This window comes from Anoplopoma fimbria, chromosome 11 (assembly GCF_027596085.1).
Source record: "Anoplopoma fimbria isolate UVic2021 breed Golden Eagle Sablefish chromosome 11, Afim_UVic_2022, whole genome shotgun sequence".
Taxonomy (NCBI): domain Eukaryota; kingdom Metazoa; phylum Chordata; class Actinopteri; order Perciformes; family Anoplopomatidae; genus Anoplopoma; species Anoplopoma fimbria.
Window position 1 is genome coordinate 10,246,724 of NC_072459.1, and position 19,014 is coordinate 10,265,737.

Here is a 19,014-nt window from a genome sequence, read left to right on the forward strand (position 1 = left end):
TGTAGGCTTCTGTATCCCGTTGAACAGAGAAGCTTGTTTCTTTATCCATTACAAACAATGCTTTCGAGAGAAGAAGAGAAAAGACTGTCTGAAAGTCTCTGTTGTGCTGCATTTCAAAATGTGGAGCTTTGCAAACATTACATAATAGTTCAGTTCAAATAAAATAAGGTCCATGTTTGGTGTTCATTGTTTTCTGTATTTACTGTCTAGACAGAAATAACATGGATAGTAGGTTTGTCTGTAGCCCAACTGTTTTCTGTTTGTCCCCCTGACTCCAACAGTGTAAGGCAGGGGTGAGACGGGGGAGTCCCTGGGGAAAGAGTATAACCTCTTTTAGGCCCTAAAGAGAGGCCTCTATCTGGCCTGCTGTCATCCTTCTCAGCCATCTTCTTGAAAAGCCCTGAAGGCTAAGAGAGCTGGAAATAACTCAGAACTTCCACATATTATCCTGCTTCCTGCAGTGTGTCTTGGCAGCGAAGGACAAATGTATTCTTAAGAAACCGTGGATGTACTATAAGAAGTGTTTACCTTGGCTAAACTTTTCTTTGGGATGATGTCACGCAAATAAAGCCAGGCTTTGGGCAAGAATTTTTCAAATATGTGCTAACTAACTAAACATTAACGGTATTAAACGGCCCTACTTGCGGTCGTAGCTGTGCGGTCAACAATTTTATAGATGCCACGGTCTCTTTTATAATGGCGGTCCATGTGGAAAAATGCTTTTTGTGAAGTTTTGTCAAATGAATTGAGAAATGAGTGCTCACATCGATTCTTCAAAGTATTTATTGCGCATGCTTGACAACATAATCTTAATGGGCACATGGGCACCTTTGTATTTCCTGTTGCAGTGACAGGAAGTAAACTTGGACCAATGCTGTTGCCATCGCAACTGCTGACCACAGAGACGCCGTTTGCCTTCTCTGGTGACTGTCAATTTGGCCAGGAACAATTTATTTTGAATGGGTAAGTCCATATATTTTATTGTAAATTACTGTCACATTTATGTGATGTTGACTGACGTTTTTTTAATGAAATGTGTTTTTTTGTTTTTCTTATTATTGGTCTGTTATTGGCTCCGTCCAGCACCTGCATAAAGCAAAACAAAGTGAAAATGCTGTCTTTGGTCTTTGGTCTTACAAGGTGCATCTGCAAACACCCATAGCAACAATTCTGGTTAGAAGTGGGCTAAAAATATCTCGTCCAACTGGGAGCTTAGAAATTAAGCTACACACATAGTAACTAGTTTGACTTTGCTGAAATTATGGAATAAAATTATTCCCATAAGCTTCCCCCATCAGAAAATATTCAAACATGGCATACAATTAAACTTTATGTTGATTTTATTTTCAGATCAGCCTTTCTTTTAGCTATCTAAAATATGCTGCCGCCGCTTTGATCCCGTGCTGGTACTCCTGTCTGCTTCTCAAAACTCCACCGTAGATAATGCACTGACTTTGGATAAGTATGTTATACAACCCCACATGATATCATCCAAACTATCCCTTTAAATGCAAAGCTGCAGCCAGGTGTTGATTTGCTTAGCTTAGCATAAAAACTGAGTAGCAGTAAAAAAAAAAAAACACAGAACAATCACCTCCTCACTCTCCATTTCTATTTTTTACTCTTGTATCACCTTCTCTGTAATTATTCCCTCCCCTTCAGCCCTCAGCAGCACTCCACACACTGTGGCCGACTGTGGACCGGTGCATGCTGGGACAGCAGCAGCTATCATGAATAGACCTCTGTGTCACAAACAATAACCGCTGAATACACAAAGGAAATATTGTTGTACCAGTGGATATGAATGTTTAATGTGGTCCTGGTTTGAATATATCTCAGAGTGAAAAGTGACTCAGCATCTTAACTCCTACTCCCAAGAGCTTTGCTGTGTTTTATTGTTTGTATGTGTGCGTTAGATAACAGTAGAGATGCCACTGTGAAATGGAAGGAGATCAGAGCTGAGCCAGACTGACGGCCTCTGTCAGGGGCGACTGGAGGACGTTGCAGTCATTGTGATTAAAAAAAGAGGTGACTGTAATCTTTTTGTCCTGTCCTTGTCTTTACTCTGCAATTATAAAACATGTACACATGCATTGTTTTCCCTCTTTAATTATTCCCTATCTGGTTTTTCAGCCGCAGATAAATGCAGAGTAAATGTAGCAAGCGTTTCACCCTCTCTCCTCTCCTGTCCTTTGCTTGGAGCCATCAGGTGCATCAGGACAGCTGCTCGGGCTGATTGGGCTCCCGAGCGATGGATTGAAAGGTAACTGCCAAGTATTGATTGCTTCTAAGCCTCTGACCTTAACAAGAGCGGGCTGAGAGTAAAAGCTGCATGTCAGATTCTGCTATGATATAATCTGTGCTGCTGTTCAGCCTTCTCTTGGGTTTTTGCAAAATATTGATTCAGGTTGATTAAGAGAGCAAAGTATTCTGACAAAAGATCCCTCTGACTGCCAGAAAGAGGCTAACGATAGAAACTAAGGAATTTACAAATGAAGAGATCCTTGTTGCTTTCTCACAAAATAGTCATCATATTCTCTGTTACTAAACTACTGTTTTGTCCGACTCCTTTCGGTCGGACAAAACAGTCTATGGTACACCAGAAGGAGCTTTACACCCCCCCCTTGTTTTTTTATCTGTCCTTGAAGCAGCAGTACTTTCTGTAATTTCGTCCTCTAAAGAATTATTGGCTCGTGTGTCACTTTCTCAATAGATTTCTCCTTTTTTCTCTTAGAGCGAGGCAGGAAGCAAGGAAGCTTCATTCACTGGCCAAATCAGAGGCTAGGATCTATAAATGTAACAGCTGTACTGACATCATTTGACCAGTTTTTGTCATACATCAAAAGCTAGTTTTAGCAAACACAAATGTGCCACTGATTCGTAAGAGATTGAGTAAAAAGCTAAAGCTGGGGATTAATAAAGACAAATTGATAATATAATTGATATAGAAGAATCACTTCATACGGGGGCACAGTGAGAACTGTAGCCAAATATACTGTATTTATTGTATATTCAGTAGGCTCTACTTGGTTTTGATTGGACATTTTTAAACAAATATTCTAGAAATGTCATGTAACTTATTTTGCTGTGCATGACTTTCATGAAATAACAACAGTTGAAAAGATACTTAATGATTTTGGAATAATCTTAAAGGGGCATTGCACCAGTTTTGTGAAGTTCAGTTCACTCATTTCGAGCGCTACTCAGCCTGTTGTTTTTTGTGATTGTTACAGTGATGTCATTTTATCAGGTTATTTTAGCTTTGTGTCAATTTAATGCAGCTTTAGTGTACTGGTTGAGCACTGAGTATGCTTTCAGTATTTTCCAACAAAGTGTCATGATTTCTGGCTGGCTGCCCGCCACCCACGGTCAAGTGTTTGGCTGGTGGCTGATGGTAATTTCCTTTCCCTGTGTTTAAGGTTGACTGAAGGTCACCGAGGAACACTTCCTTTTCTGTCTTCTCTTTTCTCCTGTCTCATTTTTGCGGTGTAGAAAGCCCTTATGCTCTTTTATATGTATTACATTTCGTGGGTCAGGTAAGAGAGCAGAACACCAAAGCTCTTTTTTTTTAAGGGTTTAATTAACCTTTATCAGTTTATCAGCGATCCTGTTTCAATACATCCTGCTGACGCTCAATCACTTCCTCTTTTGGAAAAATAATAGCCACTACTGACATTTTTACTGCAAATCAAAGCCCCTCTTCAGCTACCATCTTTTCACAATTATCTCTTGTGTCTCTTTAGTGCGATGCTTCAGTTTGTGAGTGTGTATCTGTGTAAACTGTTGAAGAGCAGAGTCAATGTAGATATATCCAGAGACTACCACATTTTCTACCACTTCAGCCTCTGGTGTTGAATGACAATTGTAAAAGAGGAATGCTGCTTTTTCTAAATGCTTTTTTCAGCCATGATAGCAGACTCTACGGATGGCAATGTCGGTCTATCAGTCCACCATTTAGGTCCAGACCGAATTTATGTCAATGGATGGATTGTCGACACATTTTGTATAGACATAGTGGTTCTCAGAGGTTGGAGCTGATAGCTAATTCTGTCTGAATCGTAATGCTTTTGGCGAGCTGCTCACTCTAGCGTCACGGTGAAGTTCACATTTGCCATAAAATTTAGTGACACATTCACATTCATGCGTCCCTCACAATGAAATTATTCACTTTTGAATTTGGCCAATACTTTAGACTATGACCAAATCTGCAAAACGAATGTCATTCCCATCAGCCTCAGCTGTGTTTAGTAATAATAAGCAAATGTTGCTAACATGCTAAACTGAAATGCTGAACATGCTAAACATTACGCCTTCTTAACATGTTAACTTAAGTTCAGCTTCACAGAATCTTTCGTACGGCTGTAGACTCTTTCTGTTACTTGGCTGAATAATATTCATCCACTACTTCTCCTCTCACCCTCCTCTCACTCTGCAGCTTCCTTTCTCTCCGTGTCCCACTTTATCACACAAGTGGTTTTGAGGATGTTCTACAAAAAGTCAAACTAATTGATTTAGCTTAAAATCCTCTCAGTGCATTAGCCCGTCAGGCTGCCTCTTTTTCAGGAGTGTGACCTCAGAGCTCCAGCTTCTTAAAATGAGCATGAAATGAGATGGCTAATCCACTTCAATTACTCATTTCAACAGAAAATATACCTGCCAACATCAAAAGAATTTCGCAGCAACGTTCACTGAAGGGTATTAAAAGCAAGTATGTTGGGTAATTGCTCTATTTGTAACTTGACTAGTTTAAAGGCACTTAACATGATAATTATGTGGCATTTCTCATTGCCTCTGACAGCGTTAAACTGAGCGTTAGGCCATTTATTTATCATGTGTAAAGGTATTTTGTCACGTTTTTCTAGATTTCTTGTTAGTTCCTTCAAAAGTACATTTTCAGTTTGTCTTTGGTATCTTTTCTGTTCTTGTTGACAGGCTGGGTTTCAGCATGACGCTGTGTGAATAAGGATTGCTCCTTTACCTCAAAAAAACCTTCCGACCGTCTGGGACTGAGGCCCTGTCATCCAGTGAGGATGTGAGTTTGCTGCATCCAAAGTGGGTTTTTTTTTTTTTTTGGGGGGGGGGGTTACTCACCTGCCACGAATCCCTATTGAAGGTTTCACTAGACTTTGGAGTATGTAATTCTGTCTTCATTATTTATTGTGTACATGAACTGATCTTCTCATGAAAGTGGAGTTAATAAGAGTTTATAGTATAATTAAATTAGTCTTCATCAGTCTTTGTTCCTTTGATTTATGAAAAAAAAGAGGTTCATGGAAGCATGCACCTCTGTTCTCTCCTTTTGGTTTAGAAACATCCAGATTCAGAGCATGAAAAACCCTCTTCTATCAGAGGACGGAAGATGACCAGGAGCAACGGATCAAGCATACCATTTTAACTCATCATGATTTACTGATTCTAGATCAGCTCACCTGGAATAAGAGAGAACAAAAAACTTCTTTGACCTCTAACTAATCTGCACTGTTTTTAGGTATATTGTGTATTCAAATGCTGTTGTTTGGCGCCCCCTGCTGCCCGTTGGTTATATATCTGGGATTCTTATTTTTGTTTCACATGATCAACATTCAAAGTGCACTGAAGTCTAAGAACCAGGACTGAAAAACAAGACCCTAATTTGGGCTTTTTCTTATTTTTATTTTTTTTACAGTAGTGGGGTTATTTTTTTCTCCCAAAGGTACAATATATAGCTGATGTTGTGATGTCAAAACACAAACAATTATTAATATTATATTTCGAAATATTCTGTATTAGCCACCCCTGAGCTGCCACAAGGTGGTAGGCAATGTTTTCACTGGAGCACTCAGAAGGGGTAAATATCATTGCATGTGCTTGTATACAAAAACAAATAAATCCAAAGAGAGCTTGCTAAGGTTGTTGACAAGGGAGGTCTGCCCTCCTACCACAGCACTCCATCCCCTCACCTCTCCAGCAGGTCAGATGGGTTGGGTCAGACAAGGTGATGGCTCCCTGCAGACTGTGATTCATGGGTGTTGATTTGCAGCATTTAATGAGAGACTAACTCTATCCTGTTATCACACCGAGTGCTAAAATAACAGCAGCTGTGTGCTAGGACGGATCTAATTAGTTTTTTATTGTTTTATAGTGAAACCAGAACCAACCTCACACTTTAAATCACAAGCGCAGGATACTATTTAAGACTGGTTTGTTTTAATATAGTTATTGGCCTAACAAGGTCAGATTATCCATTCATTTTCAAAAATAAAGACACAAATTGGAGCAGAGTCTGAGAAATGAATGTTAGAACAATATTTTCCATATTCTGTTTGTTACTCATTTCACAAACCATTTATCTTGTGACCCATTAGATTGACCCACTGCTCTAAAATCACAGTAATAATCTTACTAATAATTGGAGTTATGGGGTTAGTTGGGAGGAAAGAGGCATCTGTCTGTCATATACAAAATTACAGCAAGCTGAAAAGAAAATGACCCAAATCAAACAGAACTCAGCTGCTGTGCATTAAAGGGGTGCTCATTGTTGATTTCCATGGCCGGGCCAGTCGTGGAGGCCTTTTAATGCATGTGAGCGAGCCCAACTGGTTAGCTCCCTTCCGCTGCTCTGCATTGTGCTCATATGGTGGTTACAGCTGAATTGTAGCAACGCCCCGCAAAACATTGTTGCCATTGTTTGTATTGTTTACATTGTTTGCATTGTTTGCATTGTTAGTGCTTCAGAACTGGATTTGATGGTAACATTGTAACTAAATGTGATTCCTGTCTTCTGCAGATATATTTTGGGGGAGGATAAATACAAAACAGAGGCTTCTACAAAACAATCTCTACTGCCACACAACAGCTGTGCTAGAGCTGCCATTTAACCCAAATGAGAGCAAATGCAATCTGAGATCGGAATAGAATCAACACATCATGTACTTCACATTTACAAATAGAAAACCATCAAAAAAAATTGCACTACAATTACACTGCAAAAACACTACAGCCCCTTTTTCAATTGCAGTTTATCTCAAAATTGCTTCCATACTCAATAGCTACAGTCATTTGGCAGCTGCTTAAGATTTGTTTCCCCTTCTTTAATTTCATTCAGTGCTTTTAACTGTCCGCTCAGGTTTGGTAGTCTGTCTGCTAAATAAAACATGAAGCGTTTTTTTTCTTTGCTCACCAAACACACTGTGCTCAGGAAGTGACTGCTGATGTTTACCTGGCCCGTTACATTAGTTATATCCTTTGATGCCTGAGCTTTCATTAATGACCTTGTTTTTTCTTCCACAATAGATTTTTAAAACAAGAGAAATTCTTATTAGATGCCATGCTGTTCTGAGGACAGTGGAGTCATTGAATAATTGTATTTGGATATGCTTTGAATAAGTAACTTGGCTTGTGCTCAAGAAGACAAACTAGCCCCACTCTAGATGTTAAGCCTTACACTGTGGCCTAATTAAGCCTTTCATTTGAAAATCCTCTATCTTTTTCACTCTGACTTACTGTTCTATTTTGCCTATTTGGATAAGAAGTAACAGCACCACTTTTTTATAAAGTCACTGATTATAAACGTCTATATGGGCCGGGCCAGAGGGGGAAGGAAGTTATCTTTTTAGTATCAGAACCTCCATATAAAGTGACAGCAAGCATTTAGTGGTGGAAAGTCAAACAACCACAAAGAGATGCAAAACAACCACAAAGAGATGCCTGGCGACAGCAAAGAGATTCAAAGCGACACAAAGCAACAACAAAATAATGCAAAAACAATACAAAGACATTCCGAGAAACTGCAAGTCTGACTATGTTACTACCATTAAGGAGGGGTGGATGATCTGTGTCCAGGGGCCTGTTGTCTCATCTGTCCATGGTTGTAATAATTTGATTATTCATTCATTTAGTTTCAGAATATCTTAAGATTTTTATTATTATATTCCTTTATTGATCCCCATGGGGGAAATTCAAGTGTTGCAGCAGCTCAACTACACAGAAACAGATAATAAATACACATATTATACAATAAAATAAAAATAAAAATAGAATAAAATAAAAAATAAGAATACAAATAAAAAAATGTACAGTATATCCACATGGGGGGGCATTAATTTATTATACTGAATATACAAGCCAGTAATAAAGTAGGTTATCATTTATTATTCCCAAGAGCCAAAGTATATCTGACAGAGGTGGCTTCTTGCCCACCTGATGCTCCTGGAAACGTGATCCTCATTGCGCTGCGTCCAGACATTACGGTAGGAGAGTCCTGAGGGAAGGTGCAGGTGCTTGAGAGGAGAGAGGGAAGGTGTAGACGGGGATGATTCATGAGCCAGCCGCCACAGGTCTGGATGGGAGAGGTCGAAAGGACTATTAAGGTATGTTCATCAATATGAGTAGTTGAGTATTTGGAAAGTGTACAGTGTACACGTGATGGCATCTGATTATTCGTCACTTTTTATGTTAAATGTTACTGAATCATTTTGGAGAAAAATACAGAAGAAGTTTTCCTCGATGAGACAGGTACGCGCAAAAGTTAGGATTTGTAGGCGAAATACTGTCTTATAGAATGGAGTATTAGACTACAACTTTGGCTCACTGGTAAGTATTATACATGGGTTTATAACGTCGGGAGTGTCTCGGGGAATATACATTTAAATTGGGGTTATTATCATAGTATATTGATTGAATTGTGGGTTTGCACGACCACACATGGGCAAAAGCCCTTAAAATGCCTGTATTAAACGAAAAGTCGAATTTTATAAAATACTGTTATTCAATTGTTTAATATGCAAATGGATTTTCTGGCATTGTGTTCATTTCAACATTTTCTACAGTTTTCTTGATTTGACCCCTCAACAGGGTGCAAAGTCAGTCTTTACAAACTCATGTCATGCAGCTAAGGTTTAAATCGACAGAACCTAAAAGTTTCAAAATTTATAAAATATGTCTTGCTAAACTTGTAAACGTTATCATATCATCTTCTGCTGATCATCTACTTCTCAGGCTTGCCTGATCATTTACTCATCTCGGGACATTAACAAGGTAGGATAGATTTATTCCACCACAATTTGGCGTCACAAACAAGATTTCATAAATTATTGCTATACACTTATGTTGTAAGGTCGTTGAGTACAGAAGAAATATCAGGCTTAGCCGATCATTTACTTCTCAGGCCAGCAGAGCTAACGAGACAGACATAACAAGACATGTTTGTTACAGCCTATATAGCAGAGAGAGCAGCCTCTTTCTTTAGTGCATTATTTTCAGACTGTAAAACCTATGCCTCTTCCTGCAGGAATGAAATACCACAAATACACTCAATTGTCATCTGATCTTTATTTCAACGCTCATTGAGACTCATCTCGGGACATTAACAGATAGGATAGATTTTTTCCACCACAATTTGGCGTCACGAACAGGATTTCATAGAAGATCGTTATACACTTATACACTTGTAAGGTAGCAGAGTACAGAAGAAATATCTGGATTGTGCAGTTAATACAGATTTCTCCTGGGGGGTGAAATTCCTGCATGGGGCCAGAGGCTGTACAGGTAAAACTTGATATGATACTAAAACAATGAATAATCAATATTTTCCCTCCTCCACCCATCAGGAGATTCATGGAGCTGTGCGGTCCCAACATGAGGGAGGGCGGAGGATCTCTCTGCCAGGTGAAGCAGCTATCCGGCCACAGTGTCCACCTTTGTCACCTGCAGGCCTCTGGACACCACATACGCAACCTGCCCCACCAACCATGGGTCAACCACCCAGACCCGGCTATCGCCTCCAGCCCGACGGTATCCATCCGCCACAGGGTAAGCGGAGCCTGCAGCAACCCGGATTGTGCGGTGTCCAGACTGGGAGAGGAGGCAGCAGTGGCCCCAGGCGTCTCCACAGGGAAGGTGGTGGTGACAGGAGGAGGGGGATACTTTGGGTTCAGGCTGGGGAGAGAACTGGCCAATCAGGGGATGTCAGTGGTCCTTCTGGACATGAACAAGCTTCCCTGTGATGTCCCTGATGGAGCCATCTTCTATCAGGTATGGGACAGTGAAGAAATCCTGCTATTATAGCCATTAATATTTCTACCATTTTTCCAATTTCCCCTGCATTTTACTCATAACTTTGCCCTACAGCAATTTCGTTCTAGCAAATGAAAATACTAAGACAGTGTGATTGTACACAACACTGACAACTGGCAATCATTCTGCAGTAGCTGTGTTTTTCCATTTCTATTTCTTTGGCCCCAAAATAAATGTCTCTTCAATACTTCAGTTTGTAGCATTGACATGTAAGACCCTGCGCTTACTGTGACAAAGAGCAGTCAATAATAAGGTCTCAAATTAAAGGCCTAAGACCTGCAAGATGGTTTGATTGCTCAGTACGAGACTTGAAAGGATTAGAAAAGTCTCTTCTGGTTTTATTTTTAACTTTGCCTTACAGCAATTTATTTAAGACAGTGTGATTGTACAGGACACAACACTGACAACTGGCATTGATGCCTCAGGCATACAGCTGTGTTTATAAATTACTTTCACCTTCACATGGTTTATGAAAAGGAACAGAATCTAACTAAATTGTAAATAAATTATAAATGCGCAAACCCAAAATTACATATTAATTATAGTTAACAAGAAAATTATTTTCTTTTTTGAAATGACATCTTTTTATTTAAATATGTTTTTGTCCTAAGACACACATTTAATGCAATAACCTGTGCAAATGAAGAAACCCAACTATTATTTAATTAAATGTCCGTCTGACATCTTGCAGTAAATAATAATGCATTCTTGCTTAGATATTTAAGGATATTTTACTTTTAGCTTTGGTTTGGGTTTACATTACAACCCACACTACTCCAACCTCAAAAACAACTTCAGCCAGTGTCAGTGTTTCTCGTGGTTAGTCTGGATGGAAACAGACACAGGGAAGTGATCCTCTTTAGAGCGCCAGCTGCTGACTGCTTCAGAGAGGGCGGAGACATGATTCAGGTTTCACCTGCAGGCTTTGTTGCACACTTACCTTTAAATACAACTGGCCTGTCATGGTATAGATATTTAGTCACACATACTGATCCTGAAACGTCAAAGCTTCCAACCTGTCAAACAGCTGATGTTGAGACATGTGGCTCAGGAGGTAGAGCTGGTTCTCCACTGACCGCAGGGTTGGTTGTCCATGTGTTGGAAGTGTCCTCGGGCAGCACACCCAACACCAAATTGCACCAGATGGTTAATCAGCAAGTCGCATGATAGCCTGCTGTCATTGGTGCGTTTGTGAATGAGGGGCTAAAACTGTAAAGTGCTATTTATATGATGTCCATTTATCAAAATCCAGTCCATTTACACAGTGAATGTGCTTGTGCTAATAGCAAATGAACGGGTTAAAAAGCAGTAGAACTAATTAAGATAAGGGTCCTCAGAGTTGTCATTGATTAATTGCTTTCTTACAGAGTGACATCCGGGACTATTCCTCCCTCTATAAGATGTGTGAAGGGGTCGACTGTATATTCCACACAGCGTCTTACGGCATGTCCGGACCGGAACAGGTGACTTCTCTTTATAACTTCATGCGTCTTTTTAGGCACTTAAGCATTCAAACAAAAGTCAGAGAATGACACAGGAGGTGAAAATAAGGGATGTTTTTTTATTAATTATTAATATTATTTTTATCATTCTCTCTGTCTGCCAGCTGAGGAAAGAGCAGGTGGAGTCGATCAATGTTGGAGGGACGAATAACGTCATAAAAGGTAATGATTCATGTAACAACCTATTACCTTATTAATTATGTATCATAGCCCACATACACTCTGATGAATACATTTGATGAGTTCTGAATATAATTCAAGATATAATAAAGATTTAGATAAAATAAAGATGTTTTAGCTAAAAAAATAAGTAAATATTGGAGCATATTTTTGATGCCATTCATGTCTGCTATAGCCAAGCTTAATTTGATATTCTGAGGCCAGAAAATAAGTTTATTATTAATCTGCAAACACCCATGATATATCCCTTTTTTCAGTGTGTAAGGAGAGAAGCATCCCCAGGCTGGTGTACACCAGTACAATCAATGTGGTGTTTGCTGGGAAACCCATTGAGGATGGAGATGAGGCCTCAGTGCCTTTTGTGCCCCCCGATGTAGTGAGTAAAAAAAAGATAATAAACAACTAAACTAATTCATCAAACGGACTATTGCACAGGTGGAATATAACTAAGTTTACTTTAAGTGGATTTTTTAATGTACCTGCACTTAACTTTAATGTTTTCAGTTTTATGATACTTAATACATTTATGTTAAACTTTATACTTTAATATTGACATATTTTACTTTTGTCAGATACTTTTTACTCCACTATATTCAGTTGATAACTATGGTTACTTTTCAGATTGAGAGTATTAATACAAAACATAATTTTAATGTGATGTAACTAATAATCAAGCAGCCCCACCTTTTCCAGCTGCAATGATAAATGAATGTAGGCTACACTTGAATGCATCACTGGGTGTAATCCAATAATATAATGTGCATTATTCTTTAATGAGCCCCTCTGCATAATGAGCATTTTTGCCTTTGGTACTTTGAGCTCATTTTGATGCTGATACTTTTGCTTAACTCACATTTAAAATGCAATACTTTTACTTGTAACAGAGTATTTTACAACAGAGAGAAATAATTTAGAACGGGGAAGCCAACACAAGACCAGAATGTGTGAAAGTCCCATACATTTCCCAACACTAATACATTTCCAATATCTTTCTTTCTGTTGCAGCACATCGACCACTACTCCAGAACTAAAGCGACAGCAGAGCAGATGGTCCTCTCTGCCAACGGACGCTCCCTGAAAGGTGTGAAGCAATCAATCAGTGTGTGCAGCAGCAGCTTAATCAGCATCTTAATCAAAGGATTACATCAGACGCGGGCAATCACGGGAGACTGCAACCTCAGCTTTTGATTGTATGTGTAAAAATGTGCGGGAACACTGAAGCTCTGAAATGGTTACCATGGAAACTTGGTAGTCCAATGCAAACACCAGTGATACCAGTTTGAATGCAAGACTTTGACTTACGTATTTTAACCTAAGTAAAATATCTGAGTACTTCCTACACCACTGCACGCCAGTGATGAATTAGTAGTATAAGAAACATGTGAAAGAGCTTTTATATACACTTATAAATACACTTATATGATACACAGTGGAAGAGGAGAAACAACATTATCAGTGGGAATCCCTGTTTTTCTAAAATACTAGTGCTCTGATAATGACCACATTAACATCTTATCCTAATTTGTCTTCAAAAAACACATTCATTAATGTATTCAGTGAAGGTTTAAACCATCTCATGTGAAGGTGGAGGTCTGCTTCGGACCTGCATCCTGCGGCCCTGTGGCATCTACGGACCAGAGGAGAGGAGACACCTCCACAGAGTGATGGTGAGAGAACAACGCATTTATAAAAACACACCGTTAAAGATTAATTTCTCTTTGTGTTGGCACTGGATTAAATAAACATCTTGCAGAATGTGAAGCCTCCTTGGCAGAATGTGTTCCTGCCTGAAGAGTTTACATTATTGATGGAGCTCTCCAGGCGTCCAGTTACAGAGGCAGCAGCACAGTCTGCTTATCTTCTGGGTAACTGTCGGCTGAGAGGCCAAGACAGTTCACTTTTTATATCTAGTATATTGTTGGTTGCCTTCAACCTTATGAACTAGTAAATTATAATTCTAAATCATTTGCATACAAGAAGTTATGCAATCTATGATTTTGAAAACAGTTTTGATTTGCGCTCTTAGAAATAAAGGTGATATCTAGAGTATAGGGTTCTTCGGGTTGTCCTTATAGGAGAACCCTTTTTGGTTCCTGACAGAAACTTTTATAAAGATTCCTCGTGGAATCAGGGGTTCTACCTAGAACCCAGTAAAAGGGGTTATACCTATAACCTTCTGTGATAGCTTCAACCCTAAACCCTCTCTGGAGATCCTATCCAGAACCTCTTCTCCTTTTAAGGGTGATAACAAGCTCTAGAACCCACCCAGGGGGGTCTATCGAGAACCAATTTTCATCTAGAACCCTAAAGGGCTGGGGCTGATGTGGTGCAGAGCCATCCATAACAATCATGGTTCACAATCACAGTTTTGGGGGAGGGTGTAGGTTCTCTTTACCTCCCATGCTTTCAACAATCCATTTAGAACTCTTTCTTTCAAAAAGGGTTCTTATTGGAACTCAGTCTCACAAAGAACCCTTGAAAAACCCTTTCTTAAAAAGGGTTCTGTGCAGAACCTTCATGAAGAACCTGTTTATAACCCTTATTTCTAAGAGTGTGGAGCCTGGTTAATTTTGGTTTTGGTCATTTTTGGCAACTTGCATGGTAACCTTTTTTTCTGCGCAAACTCCGCTTTACGTCATTTTATCAAAGTAGAAATCCACCAGGAGCCAAAAATACACAAAACATGACAAAAGCGCCTGTAAATATGTAGAGATCTTAAGTCATAAACATTCAAATATAATAGAACAGTTGGATTGTAATTGGGAAAATCATATTGGCTTTTATCAAGGAAATCATTGCTTTGATAACTTCTGTGTTTGTCATCCCTGAAGCACTCTTTCCAAAAAACACAAATGAGTTAAAGAAAATGATTTAACCATTAAACAATGTCCTTCTCTCTCTCTTCTCTCTCTCTCTCTCTCTCTGTCTCTCTCTCTCTCTCTCTCTCTCTCTCTTCTCTCTCTCTCTCTCTTTCACTCCCTCCCTCTCTTCTTCACTCAGTTGAATGTGGAGCGCCGGTTGTTCAGTTTCAGGTTTGGGGACCCCAAGGCCAGGATGAACTGGGTTCATGTAGAAAACCTGGTTGTGGCCCACACGCTGGCAGCCGAGGCTCTCACACTGCAGAGGAGCTGTGTCGCTGTGAGTCAGGACAAACTGACAATAGACAGACAGACAGACAGACAGACAGACAGACAGACAGACAGACAGACAGACAGACAGACAGACAGACAGACAGACAGACAGACAGACAGACAGATTACTTCAGTATTGGTTATATTTGAAGATAATTAGTCCCTCAGAATGCAGCCTGTCAGCTGGTTTTGGCTCCAGCCCCCCACGACCCTGTAAAATATAAGCTCTTACAGATAATGGATGAATGAATGAACAGTTTAAATGAATATAATGTACAGTTCTTATCTTATTGTTTTTGGTTCATTTGCAGAGTGGACAGACCTATTTCATTAATGATGGAGTTTCCGTGAATCTGTTTGAGTGGTTGACACCTTTGGTGAGTTAAATGATAAGGTGGGTGATATTCTATATTTTTGTTTATGTCAACAAATCTCATGAAAATACCAAAACCAACAATAAATATATCCTACTAACAAGTACTGTCCGTGAAGCCAAAGCTTGATAGATTGATATAAGTGCTGTAAAGCTCCATTTTTGTCTAAAAACGCACAATATTCTGACATGTTCCTTTAAGATAATGAACACATTCCACACCGTCCTGCTGCTTCAAACACTCACAGGCTCCAAATGTGTATTAATCTGCAGCTGAAAATAGTCCCTAGCAAAAGCACTTTTAACTCCTGTTTAAGTTGTTAGTTGTTGTTGTAAGTTTGCTAAAAACTACAGTGCCTCGCTGTTTTAGAAAATTACTAAGCCTTTTAAAAATGAAATATTTATTTGTGATGCATTCAAATCCACAAATCAGAATGAACGGGCTTGAGTGCTGCAGACTGGGTAGGAGAATTAGAAAGTTGTTGGTTTTGGCCTTTTCACAGGAATTGTTGACACTAAAAAATAATTTAGAATAACTCCTCCATAATCCTGAAAAGTTTAAAGGATATTTACAGTTCACATTGAAATGCTTGTCAAAACTCAAAAGAAGTGTTCTATGTTGCTGTTGCAGTTTGAAAAGCTCGGCTACAGCAGACCGTTGATAAACCTTCCTGTTTCACTCGTCTACTCAGCAGGTAGCTCATCTCCCTTTTTCTAAAATTAGTACACATTTCAGATATCCCTTATATTTCATTTGGCAAATTATTTGGCATATTGTAACTGTCTGTTGTATACTTTTCTCTATTTTCAGCCTTCCTGGTGGAATATTTGCATTTAGTTCTGAGACCTGTGATAGGAGTTCCCCTGCTCTTTACCAGAAGTGAGGTAAATATACTTCTTTCTGACTCTGCTGACCTTTTTAAACTTTTATTTTTTTCTCTCAGACTTCGCTCATCTTCTTCAATAAGCTCGTCCAGCTGTCTGATCTGAATGAACTAAGTGAGGTGCATTTTGGATCAGGATGACATGTGAAGGCTACAACACTGTGGAGCTGTGGATGAACACAAGCTAGCCGCGCCCTAAAGCATACTACGCTTTATCATCTATTCTACTCTTAATTTGACCATCATTTACTAAATAAACATCATGCTGTATTGAAGAAGACTTTAAACTAGCGAACGAGAGCATAAACTCATGTTTGCAATGTTTCCTGAGGTAATTAATCAAGTGAGAAGTAAAGGTCATTTTCTCATAGACTTCAATACAGTCTGACTTTTTGCATCCAGAAGAGTCGCCCCCTGCTGGCCATCAGAAAGAATACAAGTTTAAGGCACTTCCACACCCGCTTCACTTTTCAGACCCGGAGGTTGCCGCCTGGTTGGAGATCGGTTACCTGCTCTCTCATGAGTAGATTCTTGTTTAAGTCTCTCCCTAAAAAACAGTGACGACAGACTTAATTAGGGCGAGTATTTTCCTATCTTTACGATGCATCTCAAGGAGCCTCCGTCTCGGGCTGTAAGGTCCTCATAAATGAGTGATGAGACCGAAACCAAAGCTGAGCCCGTGGGCCTGCACCTGGAGCTCATTGTGTCAGACAGCTGCTGGCACGTGGGGATCGATTGATTGTGCTGTGAATAAAACATAAACCGCTGAGTGTCAGAATGGGAAGGTTAAGATAGAGTCTGCAGGAAGTGACCTCAGTACGGTGGCTGTTGCTATGGTGCGCGGCGTCAGACGGCCTCTTGGCTGGGCTCAAATGATCCCACCAACTCTCAGGTTTTATGTGCCAGAGGTGTTTTTTTTCCTCCCCGTAAATTTCAGGTTTGCAGAAACACACGGAGGAAGATGTCGTTTCAAATGTCAAATCAACGACAGTTGAGACGCTGCAGAGAGCTGCATCATGGTTCAGTACTCAGCGGGTCATTAGGCTTAATGGTGATGTTCTATATTATACTTATTATCTACAAATTCAATGAAAAGACCCAAACCAACAATTAATTGATACTACTAACAAGTGTTGTCTTTGTTGCCAAAGTCTGATGTATCTTATTCCCCTGTGCCATGGGAGACGTGTTCCTTCTTTAAGATGAACATGATCATCGTAGTTTATTTTGAGTTGATCACTCATAGCCGTCTTAATACGCAGCTGAAAATAGTCCCAGGCAAATGCACTATTTAACAAATTTAAGTAAGGGTTGCTGAATACTAAAGTGCCCAGCTGATTTAGTCAATGATTCAGGCAATGTGTGACCTGTTTTTAAAGATTTATGTTGAATGAAAGGGCTTGAATGTGAGCACCTCCTTACATCACTACCACTTCAGCAACATCTCAAACTACACACTTTGTCCTGAGTTCAGTGAGGTAATGCCCGCAGCAATGGATTACTTTTTAATGCTGATACGTCTCAAGTGAGGGAAAATTAAAGCCAATTTTTTTTTTTTAAATCATAGCTATCAGATGGAGATAATTAGAGTCAGGAGGATTGTCAGGTCAGGCAGGATGAGCAGGACTCTGCAGTTAGTGGTTGCAGTGTGTTCAACAATGCTGATATACGCGTGGATCCATACAAACTGGTTTGAGTGTTTGCTGATTAAAGCAGTTTTACATCATGTGCAAAAAGAACTCTGTGGGAGATGTGAAAATGGGAAATAGCTTTTAGGAACTCTTCTTGACTCACTGACGTCTGTTTGAACTCTTCTGTCACTTCACATGCAGACACCTTATCCCTGAGTGGTAAGAAGATGCAGTAACCAGAGGCATCCATCAGTCACAGGCTATCACATTGTAAAAAACAAGTCTGCCTAATTGAGGTTAATGTGAACCATTAGCCTGACAGTATGACCTTTAACCCGATATTTTTTGCCTCAAGAGATTTTTGTCTCGATAACACATTTGTACATTTAACACAAATGTCCTCCAATGCAGGTGAGGAGCATAGCTGTGAGCCACACCTTCAAGATCGACAAGGCCCGTCGAGAGCTGGGTTACTGTCCAAAGCGCTACAGCCTCGTGGACTCTGTGGAGCATTACCTGAAATCCAGACAGACTCGATCCAGCTCGGCTCTTTTCAGCGTCTCCTGGACCTCCCAGTCGCCCCGACACCTCCTCGTCATGTTGCTGCTGGGCCTCAGCCTGCTGCTACTGGTGCTATCCTGCATAGTCTCTCCAAACTAAACAATGTTCACTGTAAAAGTACTGGATGGACAGCGGGACAATAAACTGTCTCAAGATAGTTAGGTGATTAAATATTTGATGATGTATTTTCTCGCCACTCCCTAAACATAAGTCTTCACAACATCAGGTTATGTGATAATATCTTGCATCTTTTTGATGTTGGTATACGTGTCTGATTTCTGAATGATCATATTACGAGTCTGCTGAAATGTATTAGAGTTGTGTGAATGTTGTTTCTCTAGGTTACCGTTTGAAGTACTATGTTTTCAATAGAAAAGGAAAAAATTCTAACTTTGTTTTACAAATAATACAATTTTATTGATTGTATTTAAAGCATGTGTCCAAGTTCTATGATAAAGAATAGTTTTGATTTGGAGTTGAATTAGTATTTAATGACTCATTTTGTACACTTTTAGAAATAAAGCAGTAACAATGAATACAAACAATAAATTTCCTCTTTCCTCTACTTCAGTGAAAAGTATATTCTTAAATTGAAAATCCAGATCCAGCATGGCACGTTGGAGAACAAAGCTGGTTTGTTTTGGATCTTATAGACTGCCACAAGAGTGTGCCCTTGCTCTATCAAAGATTTTCCCAGTC

General features: G+C 39.6%; 1 protein-coding gene across 1 annotated transcript; it reads left to right on the plus strand.

Annotated features, from left to right (window-relative positions):
* Nucleotides 1–9,594: 9,594 nt before the first annotated feature.
* sdr42e2 (short chain dehydrogenase/reductase family 42E, member 2) lies at nt 9,595–18,414 on the plus strand. Its single transcript, XM_054607819.1, has 11 exons — nt 9,595–10,011; nt 11,421–11,516; nt 11,660–11,717; nt 11,993–12,111; nt 12,741–12,816; nt 13,320–13,402; nt 14,736–14,873; nt 15,178–15,243; nt 15,871–15,934; nt 16,051–16,124; nt 18,166–18,414. Exons 1-11 carry the CDS (start codon nt 9,595–9,597, stop codon nt 18,412–18,414), a joined length of 1,440 nt encoding a protein of 479 aa, XP_054463794.1.
* The last annotated feature ends 600 nt before the right edge of the window (nt 18,415–19,014 follow it).

What these genes read in the sequence shown, in the direction of transcription:
- sdr42e2 (XM_054607819.1), top strand. Translation starts at nt 9,595, where the DNA reads ATGGAGCTGTGCGGTCCCAACATGAGGGAGGGCGGAGGATCTCTCTGC. An exon ending in GACACCTCCACAGAGTGATG is followed by an intron (nt 13,403 to 14,735) that starts GTGAGAGAACAA and finishes TTCTTCACTCAG; the next exon opens with TTGAATGTGGAGCGCCGGTT. An exon ending in TGCTCTTTACCAGAAGTGAG is followed by an intron (nt 16,125 to 18,165) that starts GTAAATATACTT and finishes CCTCCAATGCAG; the next exon opens with GTGAGGAGCATAGCTGTGAG.